The 16,194-nt window shown below is 41.6% G+C and overlaps 3 protein-coding genes across 5 annotated transcripts in view; 1 reads left to right on the forward strand and 2 right to left on the reverse strand.

Annotated features, from left to right (window-relative positions):
• dym (dymeclin) overlaps positions 1-3,703 on the reverse strand; it is a 121,565-nt gene extending 117,862 nt beyond the window's left edge. Inside the window, exon 1 of the mRNA XM_010892799.4 lies at positions 3,535-3,703. The gene's annotated coding sequence lies outside the window, so the exon portion shown is untranslated. The remainder of the gene's footprint in view (positions 1-3,534) is intronic.
• A 2,932-nt stretch (positions 3,704-6,635) lies between these two features.
• On the reverse strand, positions 6,636-9,390 carry LOC105023529 (UPF0729 protein C18orf32 homolog). Of its 2 annotated transcripts, none has more exons than XM_010892801.4 (3): positions 9,260-9,390; positions 8,156-8,381; positions 6,636-6,796 (listed from the first exon to the last, which is right to left on the reverse strand). In XM_010892801.4, the coding sequence occupies exons 2-3, from the start codon at positions 8,336-8,338 to the stop codon at positions 6,716-6,718; spliced, it is 264 nt and encodes an 87-aa protein (XP_010891103.2). In that variant the 5' UTR covers positions 8,339-8,381; positions 9,260-9,390; the 3' UTR covers positions 6,636-6,715. The 2 variants fall into 2 exon arrangements, with proteins under 2 accessions (XP_010891103.2, XP_010891104.2); XM_010892802.4 differs by lacking the exon at positions 9,260-9,390 and adding an exon at positions 9,008-9,222.
• A 2,260-nt stretch (positions 9,391-11,650) lies between these two features.
• Positions 11,651-14,462, forward strand: LOC105023530. 2 transcript variants are annotated; one of them, XM_010892804.3, is made up of 4 exons: positions 11,651-12,148; positions 12,270-13,837; positions 13,927-14,004; positions 14,092-14,462. In XM_010892804.3, exons 1-4 carry the CDS (start codon positions 12,123-12,125, stop codon positions 14,301-14,303), a joined length of 1,884 nt encoding a protein of 627 aa, XP_010891106.3. In that variant the 5' UTR covers positions 11,651-12,122; the 3' UTR covers positions 14,304-14,462. The 2 variants fall into 2 exon arrangements, with proteins under 2 accessions (XP_010891106.3, XP_010891107.3); XM_010892805.3 differs by having other exon boundaries at positions 12,270-13,828.
• The last annotated feature ends 1,732 nt before the right edge of the window (positions 14,463-16,194 follow it).

Genomic DNA, 16,194 nt, shown 5'->3' on the forward strand with positions numbered 1-16,194 from the left:
ATAACAATGTGTACCATTGCATCCCAACTGTCTATATGAGGTCCCACACTTCACAATGCAAGTCGCTTGAGCAAAAACTATGCGCTCTAGTCCAAGATCCGTAGACATCCAAGATAGAATTGGGTTGAGCCATAAATCTGCGGAAGGTTGCAAAAAAAAAATTTAAGCATTGAAAGTTCCCAGGAGTAGAGTGGGCTAAGTCATTGTGAAATGGAAGAAGTTTGGAAACACCAACTCTTCCTAGAGCTGACTGTGAGGCCAAGAACCCAATGGCCACTAACAGAGCTTCAGAGTTTCTCTGCAGAGATGGGATAACCTGCCAGGGGCCCTGCAGCACTCCATCATCAGAAGCTGGATAAAACCTAATCCATACCGCACAAGAGTACATGTTTCCCACTTATTGAAATTAGAGAGGCGATATGCCACTGCTTGTCGTGAGGCGCTTCAAACTGAAGATTTTTATGAAATACAATATTTGCCGGATGGTGTAAGCGGAGCCGGCCAAGAAGACCGAGTGACTGACTGAGCAAGTGACTGACTGAGCAAGTGACTACCCCTTCTTTAATAGCATAGTGGTAGACGCGGACCTGCAAACAATAGGTCTTGTCACAGTCAAATCAAACTATGCATTAGGATTTGCTGGTGATAGAAAAACATTGTGGGCTACAACCTTCAGTAGCTACAAAATAATAAGCCTAAACTAAAACTAAAACGGTTATACTGTGACTATTTATGGTGGATATTCGAAGTACGCCTCCGTGCATACTTGTTGGGGTAATACAGGCTAGATCAAAACCCCTTGGGGAGTACAAGAGTAGGGGTTTCGACGATTCTCTCGTCTTTTCATTTGAAGAAAAAGTCAATTATCGTCACCTATATTGATAGTTATTGTATCAGTGTCATTCACAAATGAAAGAAAAACTTTGTGTGACGTTTTTCTTTCATTAGCTTGGGCAGTGTAAAATTAATCTTCAGTCTCGCTAGCAATTGCACAAATCTTATGACTTTTCCAAGTAGGAAGTTAGCAGACACTAGGGGTGTAACAGTACGGTTCGGTACGTACCGAAACTTTTAAGTCATGTTCAGTACAATTTCAAAACAATGGGGGGGTAAAACTATTAGCTTATCATGAACCCAAAGCTAACCTTAGCAAGACTAAGAATAATGTCAAACTCGGAGTTTGCTCTTTTTGGAACAGGTAATTATATTTTTCATATTATTATTCGGAACGTCATTCTCTATCGGGCATTGGTGCGGAACCGCTTTCTGACCGGTAAGTAATTGCAAAATGCTGTAATTGTTTTTTTTTTTAATGAAAAAAATCCAACATACTGCATGCTTTAAATACAGTGTCAATGGGCAAAGTTTATAACTTAGAAATAAATGAAAATATATGTCGTCTTGCTCCCCCCCCCCCCCCCCCCCCCCACCATTTTCCCCAAATCATCCTGAACGTGACTTAAAAGTTTCAGTACATACCGGAATTCTGCATCCCTTGTAGCCACTAGTAAGCCTATCACTGGCTAATCACGTGGGAGACCTGGGATCGAATCCAATGAGGGCAACACCAGCTATCACGTTTAATTGCGGGCCAGCTGAACTATGCTTGCCTGGTTCCCTTTCTGTGTGTCTTTTTACCACGCTTAGCGCATTTTCCATAGCATGCAGTTGACCATCGCATCAGAGCAGAGCAACTCACACTTAATAAAAAACAAATATTTATTGTATATTTCCACAAGTTTAGACTAAATGAATGCTTTCGAAATTGTCTTTATTGCATACTATCAACAGTGGCCTGCATATTGACACAAATATGTTTACCTTTTAAGGTTCACTTTTGTAAAGTCACTTTTCTTACAGTAACTAGCTTAAGCTCAAAGGGGTTGAAAAACCAACTAATACTGGCCCAGCATATTTTAGTGGCTTGCACAGTTTCCAGAACTCAACCAAGGAGAGCATCTTTGGGATAAGATGGAATGTTCTGTTTGGAACATGAATGTATTGCAATAATCTGCGGCTAATGTCTGGGCCATTGGGTCAGCATGGACCCACATCCCTCTTTAATGTACCTGTCGCTTGTTTGGTGTAAATTAAATTGCACAATGTCTACAACCTCTGATATGTTCTATATATTATTTAATTAATTGTTTTGTCATGCAATATATATTGTCACAATTCTGGCTCAGGACACATCTGTCTGGGAGCATACTCAAAAAAGGGGTTAGCCTTAATTAACTTATTTCCCCACGCAAGTTGTTACAATAATCAATGAGCGATTAGGGTTACTGCCTCGCTCAGAAACTAGTGGTTGCATTGTCATTGCATACATTAATTAAAATGTCTGAGTCTTCAATTTGGAAATACAACCCACTTGGCAGTACAAGGATACCTACTCTGCAGCAGTAAATGAATGAGTTAATAAATAATGACTGTACAATTGTGCTAAACATGCAGGGTAGGTGAGGGATCTCAGTTATTTGACTTGATAGGCTGCAAGGTGTCAAAAATCTGTACTCGGGCTGTCCCTCAATGTGACACCCTGTACGGCTAAGGCAGATTTTGCCATATAAGGGAAAACTGAAATAAATTAATTCCATGGCATTGAGCATTAATTATAATGGTAACATGGCATGTTCTATTCTATAGCAAATAACAGCATCAGTTTGCTCTAGTCTTTGCTTTGCGTAGTCACACACCTTTAGTACACAATAATTTGATCACACCCATGTCATGTGTACCTTAATCCATAGTGCCACATGTATGTTAAAAAATGTTGTGTCTGAAAAAGAAGGCACTTTAAATCAGACATTTTGAACATGCACTAAAATAAAAAATAAATAAAAAAGGTAAGTCCAATTAATGAGTCAGCTGGTAATATCAAAAAAGTAATTATGCCAACGGTGAAGCTAATAGACTGAATCCTTAAGCGTGTTGCCAATAACAACACTTGCAAGACCTTATGCTGAGAGTATCCAACTTGCAGCAAACTGTGACATGTAATATTACGTTAGCCAAATCAGCCATAACATAACCTAAATATAGCTAGCTTTTAATACAGCTGACGCAAACCTGCCTTCACCCTGAATGACAGTTGAATAATTTGCTAGTACATACGTTCAATTCAAAATAATACAGACACCCACCACACAATAAGCTATATTTTAGAATACACAGAAAGTGTTACAAGACATGCTCATGACATATTCTGCTTACACACCCCCACCTTAGGAAGACTAGCTACATAGCTAGTCTTTAAAAATGTTCTGTACCCCTACTGAAGCTCAAACAGGGAAACCATCAGGCTACTGTAAATGCAGCAGTGTAAATGAGTCCGGACAGACTTCTTTCAAGGTAATTAAACGGTTGTCAGATAAACCGGTGTATATTACATATTGGTAAAATAATACACAGGTTAACTAGCTAATGTTGTTAACTGAGTAACAAGCTACTCATTATGCTGTGCTAACCTACCTAGCGAACTATCCCTGTAGCACAGGCTAGTACATACATAGTTAGATGTCTTGTCGAACCTACCACGTATTCTTCCCAGGTAGTTAGTGTTGTGCAGGTTGAACACAAGCTTTAGATGGTAATTACAAAGAACAATTTCCAAAACGAAGAATTTGAGTAAGCAATATTAGCTTCACTAGTCCTCTTCTATCATATCTCCACGTCGCCACAGACTTGCGTGAACGTGACGTCTGACAGTTGGGCGGAACATATCTGAATAACGTCCAACCAAAGGAACTTCCCAGGTAATCCCATAGAGATTGACAGAAGGCTGTATTTGGATGCATACTCCGGTAATGTCTGGAAGTAACGCGTAGGGCGTCTGGATCTAAGCACCTCAAAAACGATTTATAGAGCACAAATACAGGGAACACTTAAATCACACATCAAAATTTGTTGAGAACAAAATTACGTAACAAAGGTCAATAGAAACCAAAAATACCAACCGATTGAGGGCTGGATTCAAACTCACACCGAAAATCAAAGTGAACAACTGAAATCACAGGCTCTTCCAACTTGAGTGAATTTCATCAAGGCAACTCATAATGTGATTCAGTAGTGTGTGTATGGCCCCCACGTGCCTGTATGCACTCCTGACAAGATCTGGGCATGCTCCTGATGAGACGGCGGATGGTGTCCTGGAGGATTTCCTCCCAGACCAGGATCAGGGCATCAGTGAGCTCCTGGACAGTCTGTGGTGCTACTTGGCGGTGTCTGATGAACCAATACATAACCTCCCAGAGGTTCTCAATTGGATTCAGGTCTGGGGAATGTGAGGGCCAGTCAATGGCATCAATGCCTTCATCATCCAGGAACTGCCTACACACACTGGTCACATGAGGCCGGGCATTGTCCTGTACCAGGAGGAACCCAGGACCCACTTCACCAGCGTAAGTTCTGACGATGGGTCTGAGGATTTTATCCCTGTATCTAAAAGAGGTCAGGGTATTGTTGGCTAGGACGTGGAGGTCTGTGTGACCCGCCAAGTATATGCCTCCCCAGACCATCACTGACCCACCACCAATCCAGTCATGCTGGTGATGTTGCAGGCAGCATAACATTCATCACAGCGTCTCCAGACTCTTTCACGTCTGTCACATGCTCAGTGTGAACATGCTCTCATCTGTGAACAGAATGGGGCGCCAATGGCAGACCTGTCAATTCTGGTGTTCTCTGGTGAATGCCAATTGACCAACATGGTGCTGAGTTGTCAGCACATGACCCAGTAGACACAGCAAACTTTCTTGCAATGGCACAAATGGATGTGCCATCCTGGAGAAGCTGGACTGCCTGTGCAACCTGAATGGGCTGTAGTTACCACGAGTAATGACAAGGACACTAGCAAAACACAAAATTAGAGAAAAATCAGTCAGGAAGGATAAGGAGAACGCAATTGTCTGTGGCTACCACCTGCAAAACCATTCACTTTTTTGGGGTTGTCTTGCAGTTGCCTCACCAGTGCACCTGTAGTCACTTTCATTTGCACCATAACAGGTGACACTGATTCACAATCGCTAATGCTTCCTAACTGGACAGATTGAGATGTATAATTGACTTGGTGTTATACTGTGATGGAAACATGTTCCCTTAATTATTTTGAGCAGTGTATAATCTAAATTACCTGGTCTTAGGTGCTTGGCTTGAGCCAGAACACACATGTAAACCTAGAGACAAAAATATAATTTGAAAGAGACCCTTTTAAGGGGCCAGGAGAAACACTGAAGTCATGGAAGCAGTTTTTGACCCTGATTCAATTGGTAACTAGAACGCAGTAGTAAAATAAGACCAGTTGTAAATTAATTTCAGTATTTGGGTGCAGTACATTTTAAAAAATTTGTATAAGTGACCAATTTGTGACTTTAAATATGGTGAAGGTAGAATTAGAAGTAGAGTCAATCAAAGTAATCAGTAGTGTTATGCTTAGAATTGTATGTTTCAAATTATTTGATGTAGTGGTTTTCAAACTTTTTGCTGAACAATGTCTCAACTGCACACCACGGCATCGTACCTGTTCCATCAGTGTGACTCGTGAAGGAAGCAAATCGGTAGTGCAAATATATTGGTGCGAAGCACCCCAGCATCCCACAGCTTTGCTAATGAGATACTAACGTGACCCATTTTGTTTTCCTTACAATACAGTCAGATTTGCAACACACAGAGTTCGCAATATTCCTATGCTTTGCCTTTTTTTTTGTTAAAGTGGAAAATCAACCTTTTTGGACTGTAGAGAAGTAGCAGTCTATAAAGGTCCAGGCATGTTCCAATCATTGCCACGGAGGCAGCTGCACAATATCCTTATGGGTTCTGCATCGGATGAGCAAACTCAGCAGTACGATCCATTTCATTGCCTCTTAATTCCAGTGAGGATTTTAGCAATTAATTCATTGTTTAATATGAACACTAAATACCTTGGTCAATACATTTTCTGAATGCAATTTTGGTTATTAATATGCACATATCAATTATATGGGCATAACACTTATTTGTAGGGTTGGCTATCCAAAACGTTCAATATTTGGGCAACGTGGCCACGCAAGCCTTTTCATTAAATAACTAACAGTAATAGTCAAGTCCAGGCCACTTTAACAACAGCAGGGAGATGTTAAGGAAAATTGCATCCATTTTGTCCATGTTATCCCTGACTATTAGTATTGCGGTAAAGAGAACCATGTCCTTCTTTGGGACTGATATCAGCCCCTGTTACAATGTGGCTGCTGCTAGTTGTCTTGCTTTGATTTTGCATGACCAGTTGGTGTTTTAGTTTCACCAGTCACAATTAAATTAAATATTTTCAAGTGGCTGCCTTTCCCACTTAAACATTTTTACAACACTGTACCTTGGAGCATTTGTACCTAACAACCACAATTTACACAGTACAGACACCACATACTTCAGATCATGTGTTCAGTAGCTGGAGAGGTAAGCAAAACACATTTGAAAAAGTTGAAAGTGATTAAAATGTTTAATTGATAGATTTATGGAATAAGAATATGGAATAAATAATAAACAGAATTAGGTATTGTCTTTAGGTTATAACAAACATCAGGGAATAAATCAAACATAAATATTATTTGTTACTCTTAAAGCAAGTGTAATGAGCATAATGAAAACAGTGATATGTTAAGTACAGGCCAGAATGAAAAATTTTTATTATTCATAATTTTTTCAACAGTTGTAAATATAACTTAATGTGTAATGTTAAATGTCAGTCAATCTTCTTGTCAGAGATTGGAGTAGCTGGTCCATTGGCAGATGGTCCATTTGCAACCACAACATCAGCTTTAGTCTGAAAACAGATGGCTTTATTTACAAATGAAGTAAAGCAACAGTATAACAATCTAACAGCTTTTAAATAAAATAATTAGCTCGTACATAGGATGGCTGCTGAATCTGTCCAGTCAATCCACATTCTCAAAATAACCAAATTAAGGTATCCTGCCCATAGCTAGGTTTACATTAATCTGTCCAGTATTGCATAGGTGTCAAATACGCTTTCGTTTTTTTTTTTTTTTTTTTTTGGGGGGGGGGGCTTTGCCTTTGTCTAATAAAACATTTTCATACACATCAAACCATTCAGTGACCCTTTGTGCTCTGTATGGGGGCATTGTCATCCTGGAAGAGACCAGTCCCATCGGGTTACAAATGTTTCACCATTAGATAAATGTGATCCTTCAGAATAACTAGCACCCATCTAAGGGGATAAGTGGATGCAAACAATGCCAGGAAAATGTCTCCCACAGTGCTTACAACCACAATTTCCAAACCTATATACTGTTGTCTTTCCCATAAATCAAAATACAGATTCAACCTTAGTCACTGTTCCTATTGAAACACTAACCAGTTGAACAATCTTTGACTGAGGCTCCTGCCACCCATGCTACAATAAACAACATCTTCAAGTCATTTAGATCCTTTCTTACTGCTACTTTGATCCAAAATCAAATTCATTGAAACTGCTCAGCATTTTTATACATGGGGGCAGGCCATGATAGGCGGTTAATTGCATCACGCCGTACACCTGTATGGAAGCATCCGCATTTATGTTCATCCACTCATATATTCAGGTTTTTACTTAAAATTCGTCACCGATTTAAATGTACTGCTAATTGAATAATTTTGTTCACCCCCAGTGCATACAGATAACATACAACTCTTGTCTGCTAATTTGATCCTAGTGTGAATCGAAAGTGTAGGACAAAATATCCACAGCGTTATTAGACTAACATCAAAATTTGAGTCTGTGGCCAACCTAATGTGTTGATCAGCCTAATGTGTTGATCATCCTAATGTGTTGATCACCTGAAGCACATGCAAAAAATGTAAGTGAATGAGATACATGTTTGCTTAATGAAGTTGCAGGCGTTTCAAATTGTTTTCCACATTTGCCAGTGGACAGAAATCTTTAATACAGTAGCAGCCATTTGGAAAAGCCTGTTAAGTAATACTTTTCTATGGATGTGCTTCTAAAATTCCAACCCACAAAGACCACTCACCCCGATGACTAAATGTTATTCAACCGTTTGGATTCTAGAGCCTAAGTTGTTTTCCCAAAGAAATGTATGGCATTAATCTAAGACTGAATAACAGCTTTAATTTCATGCATTCCCAAACTAAATTCCAAAACAGGGTTTCAATGATAAATTACCTTGCATGCTCCATTGCTCTTTTCACTGGCTTTTACATCACCTGTGCCACTCTCCTGGACGGCTATGTTCGTAGGCCAAAATCGGCTTATAATTGGACCAATGAAGGGGTAGATGATTGGTTCAAGGAACCTTTTATACACCCACAAGAGGACTGGAATGACAATGCAGGGAATGCAGACCATTGCTGTAGTTCAACTGGACAGATTAAGGACAACCTGCAAAAGACTAGACCGAGAATAAATTGTCAATAATTTCTCAAATGAACCAGTTAAAATGTATTTGCTCATCTGTGGTATAGCAAACAAGAGGATAGTGTAGTAGGACATGGTTGAGAAGATATACATAATATTTGAAAACTAAGTCAAGACTACATGATTATGAAGAGAATAACTGAAGCCTGCTTAGTTTCACACCAATGAGAGGTGTCAAGTTTAAGGTTTCAAGGATTATTTGTCAAATGCACTGAACAACACAGCATCATCCTCCACAATTAAATTATTGTGATATGGCACCCGACAACTACGTAGTGAGAGAGTATATAAGCAAGAATATATCCAGACAGAAAATAATAATACAAAGCAACAATATACATAACACTAAACTAGCAGCATTTAAAAAGGGAGTACTGTAAACTAGCAGCAATCTGGGTAGTATTATTGATATAGCAGCTATCTGGTTAGTATTATGGACCATTTAGATATGGCAAGTATGGCAGTAATATACGTAAGTGCGAACTAGCAGCATTTGGTAGCGTTAGTAAATATTATAGATAGATGAGTGCAATAAGTTTATGAATGGTGGCATAGGATGCTACAACTACGTAGTGAGAATAAAGAGGAAGAAAAGGTTACCTCGCTTGGTTAAAGAAATATGATCAATCTAATAATGTTGCTCAATCACGAAACTGGCAATCATTGACCGTTTATCAAGTTACAGTACCTAATATTTAGCTACAGTAGCCTTTTAGCTAGTTGTCATTTGGTATGATCTGACTAGCTTAAACGAACGTTCACGTAATGCCTAGTTAACCGTAACAAACACCAATGTCTGACATCTATAAAAAAAAAATATCAATATTTTTACAAACAGATGTTTATGATTACCTAAATCAAAGAAGTGTGTGGAGACGTTACGTTCGACCACAAATCTACAGAGCTTTTGTCGAACTTCCTGTACCCTACGTTCCAAACAAACAGTACGCGCGGATGCTTATACCGATTTGCAAGAAATGCGTCATCAATATCGTCTAGAGACTTCCGTCGCCCTAACACCTGATTGGTTGTTCGAAAACAAGAGGGAGGCGAAACCAGGCCACTCTTTTCGAGGGTTGTTGTGTAGGAGACAGTTTGAAAGTTGTGCTTCAATTGATTGAAACCTAGAACCTAGTGAGATGGAACCAGAGAAATAGAATTCGCTCTGAACTGAAGCATGGGTTTCCCAGTTATAAGGACCTCCGCTGCCCTGTTAATGCGTAGATAATGTTGTTCCACAAAAACGTTTCCCTGTTTCTTCATCTCGGAAAGGCTCATACATTTTTTCCACAAAGGATGAATAAACTCCAACGAACCAACCATAACGGTGTCGTCTTGGCGTGTGGTCATCTTTACTAATTTGCCTGCTCTACATTATTTTGACCAACAGCTGCCACTTGTGTACAAAGTGTTTGTCAAAGCCTCAAGTGGTGAACCTATTTTCGAAACGGTTGGAAAGCTTCAAATTATCGAAGAGCTTCGTTTCCACTTGCTAAGGGGTGCAAGACCGTAGGGTGTCCCAATTCTGTAGTGTTGTTCTCTATGTATGATCATCAGCGCCCTCTTGCGCACTTAATGCACCTCTTGCGCACTTAATGCACCCCTTCCGCAAGTGTGCATCAGACCTGACTTTGCTATAGACTATTACCAGAATCCCGGTAGTATCGTACGTTTTGAACATTTAACCAATGGGGAAGCAAAACGGTTGTTTTGGCGCAGGTAGGATAACCGATAGGTTTCGTGGACCTTATTCACCGCGCCTCCATCTTGAAATCCAAAACGAGGCTAGGGGGTACACTCTAAACCGGAAGTTCATTGACAGAGCGCAGCAGCGGGCGTCTGTCATCATGGCGATACCTGTGTGGACATCAAATCTTTCATGTCTTCCCGAAATAACAGTGGACTATGTCGAAAAATGGGCCAATAAGGACTGCATGATTCCCCGGGCTGTTTTGCTGAAAGGATACAGCAACTGGCTCGAGGGATATGTGCACGACGTGGAAGGTAATGCACAGACGATCACAGCTTTTTTTCTGAAATCAACATTAGTTAACGTTACTTTTAAAGTTAGCTTGTTAGCTAGATAAAACAACAGGACGTGACAACATTACAAGCTGATGCTAAGCATTGTTAAGATATATTAACCACACCAGACTGACTGTTATTTAGAGTGTTAACAATAAATTATTTTACCGACAGTCACGAGGAGCGAGACAGTCAGTGTGAGAGCTAAGTCTTTTCGCTCAATGCGAAAAAACGAGGCACCTTACAACATTCAGGTATCATGACTGTGGATAAACTGCTCAGTTTGCTGAGTGGTGGCACTGCTAGAATACGCTAGCTAAACGCTCAAATGTTCATCTTGATCGTTCATATCAACAGTTCATCTTGATCGTTCATATCAACAGTTCATCTTTCCATGCTAGACTAAAAATAACATGTTATGTGCAGTTGATGTGATCTTTAGCTAAAAGTGTATTTGAACCATCAGTCAAAATAGCTTGTTTCCAATGTGTCACTACAAAGCAAGGCAGGGTGCTACTGTTGGTTATTAAAATTAATAAATATTAAGTATAAGTTCATTTGTTTACAGGCATGGGTTGCTCAGTTCACATAGCGATGTTACGTAGGGTTGGGGAAGGTACTATTCAGGTCTCAGGTAACACAGATGCTAAAAACGAATCAGTAATGTCGCCTACTTGGATGCACAAAACCCAGTAAAATGGATGTTTTTTTTAAACGTAGTTGTGTGCTTAACATGGTCTAGATTAGCAATGGTTATTATCATAAACAAGCACAGATCACGTCTTGTTTATATTTTGCTGTAAGACACGGTGGCAGGACGTTAGCTGCCCAGGCTAGTAAAAAGAGCAACAACTTGCTTAACGTTACCCCCGAATCAGCCCTTCGCTTGTTATAACTTAAAAAGGACCGGTTCGTGGCTAATAAAGTCATGTCTATTTAGCCAGAAGGTTAAGCTAGTTATCTCTGACAGTTAACGTAAATATGGCTAACGTTAGCATCGTAAACTAATGTTAATATCATACCTTGAAATGGCGACCAGGATCTCTTCTTATTTTATGAATCCATTCACGGCCAAGTACAGGATCTTTGGGGAAACGATGGAAGTTTTGACCTGTATAGGATTTCTTTCTCTTTGAAGACGTACATTTGGGAACACAACAATGCGGCGGCATTGTAGGTAACGTTATGACAGAAGTCTACCGATGGGCGAGCCAACGTTACTTCCGTACCCCACAGCCTCGTTTTGGTTTAAAGGAAGTGACGTGGGTGAATAAGGCGAATTGTCATCTAAAGAATACGACCAACATTTCCCAGCATCAAATATAGACAAAACCAAACATATCTGTAGTGTATTTGTTACTCAACACGACATCATTACCGCTTTCAAACTTCGTATCGCCAAACACAGAAACAACCTCTTCTAACGTAAAAAGTTGAGGCCGCTTTGCTGCTTGCGTTTCGAGTAAATCAATTGTTTGAGGAGATTAACCTGTCTATGTACATTTCATCTGCTAATATATTTTTTTCTAATTTACCAAGGTGCACTGTGTACCTAGGCAGACCTTGGCGGACAGGCTGAGCGGCCGGGTGACCCATGGCAGTCGCAGTGGACCCCCGACAGTAAAATTCTTTAGTACGGTACTGTCGCTACTGTGCCAGCCATGGGTTCCCTTTTACCAGACAAAGGCTGATGTCTTATGCCGATAAAATACACAGGTAGATGGGGATCTGTGTTTCAATGCAGAATGCTGTACTGACTGTCATTTCTGTTGTATGTGTAATGTGATGCCAAAAAATAAAGCTTTATCCTGGATAGTTTATTTATATTTTTTTGTAGATTTCGGCACCCAGGGGAGACACTCCCATCACTGGGGAAGAAGTGGTGGGAAATGTTCAGGAGGAGGCACTGGAACTTAAGCATGAGGAGGCCAGACAGCCTGGAAAAAGGGCAAGCTGAGTCTGCCAAACGTTGGACGATGGATAGCTTCTTTATAACATATGAGAAGATTCTGGAGGAGAGCGGGTTGAGGGAGAAACCCAGACAAATCTACAACTGTGGTGAGTCTAGGTTTCGTAGCGACCAGAGCAAGCACCTGGTTCCCCGGGGCACAAAACATGTGTACCAGCAGGCCCCAGGGACCAGGGAACACATAACTGTACTGGCCTGTCTGAATGCAGCTGGGGAGGATGTCCCCCCATTCATCATCTACCCCAAGTGTTTCCCTGGTGGGCACTACACACAGGGAGGCCCCCCACAAGCTTTGTATGGAGAGTCATCAACTGGATACATCGATGGGGGCCTGTTCAGGAAGTGGTTTCAGCACTTTTTACATCATGCAGTAAAGGAGCGCCCTCTCCTTCTAGTCTTCGATGGACACAAGAGCCACATGGACCTGGAGGTGCTCGCGGCGGCACAAAGGGAAGGAGTCATACTTCTTTGCCTTCCACCACACAGCACCGATGTCCTGCAGCCACTGGACGTGGCATGCTTTGGCCCTTTGAAAGCTGAGTTCTCCAAGGTAGCTGGGGACCTCAGCCAATTCGATAATTCTTACATTGTAAACAAATTTGAATTTGCCAGAGTATTCCGCTACCCGTACCAGCGGTGCAAGGACATGCGCTTTGCAGTGGAAGGTTTTAAGAAGTGTGGCCTATTCCCTTTTTTGATGACGTCTAAGTCACTGCTGGGTCCCAGCAGCACCTCCTCTCCGGCAACCACAGGGGGACCCTCCGCCCCAGGTCCAACATCCCTCCCTACCTCCCTTGCTGCCCCAGCCTCTTCCCTAAATGTAGATGAGCACACCCTATTAGAGGGGGGGCTGATAGCAAAGGACCTGGGGTACATTCTCACCACCTTGAGGTATCAGCCATACCGATACCGGAGATCCCCTGTGGTTGCCACATGCCTCACCAGGGAGGACTACACACGCCAGTGGCAGGAGAGGTGTGTGAATGAGAGGGCTGAAGCAGAGGAGACAGAGCGCTGTGCAGCCCTCAGAAGACCGAAGGCACAGGAGAGGGCTGCCATGGAAGAGACCATCAATACCATCGCTTATGCTGGACCCTTTGCTGCTGCTGACACCACTCCTGACAGCGGCATCGCCAGAACCTCTCAGTGTCTAACACCTGTAGGACCTCCCAGGGCCCCCAGCTGCAGAAATAGGCTAAGTGCCTGCTCTCCCGGCCATTTCATCGTCCCCCCCTCATCCCCACCACTACCAACACCTGCTCCTCCAGCCCATCGTCGACGGTTTCTTCCACCATCAAGACGCACACCAACCCCCCTGTCCATTTCCACCAAAATGGCTTCCTCTGCACCATCTTCCTTCTCGGTCTCCCCTGGTCATACAGCCTCGTCTAGTGTCCCTGCCCCCAGTAAAAAAACAACCTCCAGAAGTAAACAAGGTTTCTTTTTTTTTTTTAAGGAACTGTGGTTCAAAAGTACTACTGTTTTATAAACTGACGGTTAACAAACAAAAAATTGCCCTCTACAGCTCAACTAGGCAGGCCACAGAACTCCTCCAAAGCTCCACCAGCCATCTCAGTCACACCACCCATGGCACCACCCTCAGGTGACTTTTATTCCTATGTTATGTCAATGTTTTTTCTATATTGAGAAATATGTTAATTACATTTGTATTTGTTTTTCAAATCAATAGATGATGGTATGGCCTTCTGCTGCCATTGCGGGAAGCAAAATCCACCTGCAAGCTCCCCACACAAGCAACTGCTCAAGGTGACATGGGTGTGCTGTGACGTCTGTGGAAAGTTGTTCCATTGTCAGTGTGTACAGCAGGACCCAGAGGTGGCTCTAGAGCTGGGTTTTCTTTGTTCTTTTTGTGACATTATTGTGCTGAATGTTGAGATTTAGTTGTTTTTGTTTGTATTTATTTGATAAAATATATATTATTAAACCTATGACTTGCATATTTCTTCACTAACCTTTTATTTCTCCAACTTTCCAAAGTGCATCACTGCAATACCTTTAGTGTTGTCTATGCTAATCTGCATCACTAAACATTATTTTATGGTTTGCTGTACACCTGTATGTTTTGTATTAAAGAGTTACACTTTGACCTAAAAGACGTGATGAATCTGTAGAACTAATTGATACATTTCGGGGGGGTGGGGGGGATAATTTGGTTAAAGAATACTTCATTTATCGGATTTTGTAGTCCACGCGAGGGCGCTCTGTTACTACATAATGTAAAATGTATCTTAATTTTTTTAATAATCCGAAGGTAAGTAACGTAGTTAGCTTTACTTCCTGCTCGCTACTGCGCATAACTACTGCGCAGAACTGGTCCCAAGATCGCTATCTCCGTCATCCATTTTTTTTTTTACAGTCTATGGTGTATATATATGGCCCTAAAGGGGCTTACCATAGACTGTAAAAAAAAATGGACGACACCCCTTCGCTCTTTTCCATTGGTGAAAACTGAAGCCGCCAGTGTCCTGATATGGCGCTGACATCTTGGACTTGCGTCTGCGAGCAGGAAGTAAAGCCGTAAAGCCGCGAAATCAACGGCCCCACCCCTGTGCCCCGCCCTCACTCTCCCTCGCAGAATGCGCATACCATAATCAATCGCAAGCACACGCTGCACTGTTTTGGAAGTGGAGTCCTGCTCCTGTGAACTCTGTCTGCTCCGTTCCACTCCAAACTCATTAAAATACGATATGTTATAGCCTAACTTACATCATGTTTAACCTTAATTTAGAATAGGCCTAATACAAAAATAATTGGTAACTTCTAGCTAACGATCACCTGCTAGCTATTGTAGATGTAGTGATTATATAAGTTAGTGAACTGTTGTAAGCTGTTGTAACCAATGTAGATGTATTTATTATATAAGTTAGTGAACTGTTATAAGCTGTTGTAACCAATGAAACAAAATATTAAATATTTGTAATATGAACTGAAACTGAAGGAGCAAGTAGGAGAATAGGAAACCCTGTTCAAGCAGTTGCCGGGGAGAGAAATATTTAGTATGTCTGTCTTTTGAGAAACAGGACACAGGTTAGAGACACACACACATAGTCTGACAGGCAAGACAGAAACCAGGAGGGGACAAGAAGATGTTTGCGTTTATCCTTATAAGGAGTAGAACTGGAACTGGACCAATAGCACACTTGTTCTGTGAATTTAACGACTCTATCTTTTGGGCGTAGTAGAAGTATAAAATGATCTGTTGAATGTTGATCCTTAGACATTGTGCGGCGACACGTGTCTCCAGAAGCTTCTGTAATAAATGGACATATAATACGGTAATTGCCCTGACTCCTGGTGTTTTATTCTCCTTTCCAACAAACCAACTCAGGGAAGTGTTAGACTTCAACAATTTTGGGGGCTCGTCCGGGATTGGAAAGAGGAGAAGGAATTCGATCTGGTCCAGACAATCTACGCGAGATTCACAGGTTCCGAGCCGGCTCATGATAAAGGTAAGCAGAGCCTGTTATATCTAAATCTGCATATTAACTGCAAATTGTGGACCTGTGGAAAACGTATTGGGAGACTGGTTTAAATTCAGGGGGTCAGGGGAACGGTCTGTGAGTTAGAGTCTCACTATAAGTCGGGTTAGAGGCCTGTTAATGGTTTGTGAGTTAGAGCCTCACTATAAGTCGGGTTAGAGGCCCGTTACCGGTGTGTGAGTTAGAGTCTCACTGTAAGTCGGGTTAGAGGCCCGTTACCGGTGTGTGAGTTAGAGTCTCACTGTAAGTCGGGTTAGAGGCCCGTTAATCGTTCTAGGGTTGACTACCCTACG

The sequence above is a fragment of the Esox lucius genome, chromosome 14, assembly GCF_011004845.1.
Source record: "Esox lucius isolate fEsoLuc1 chromosome 14, fEsoLuc1.pri, whole genome shotgun sequence".
Classification (NCBI taxonomy): Eukaryota; Metazoa; Chordata; class Actinopteri; order Esociformes; family Esocidae; genus Esox; species Esox lucius.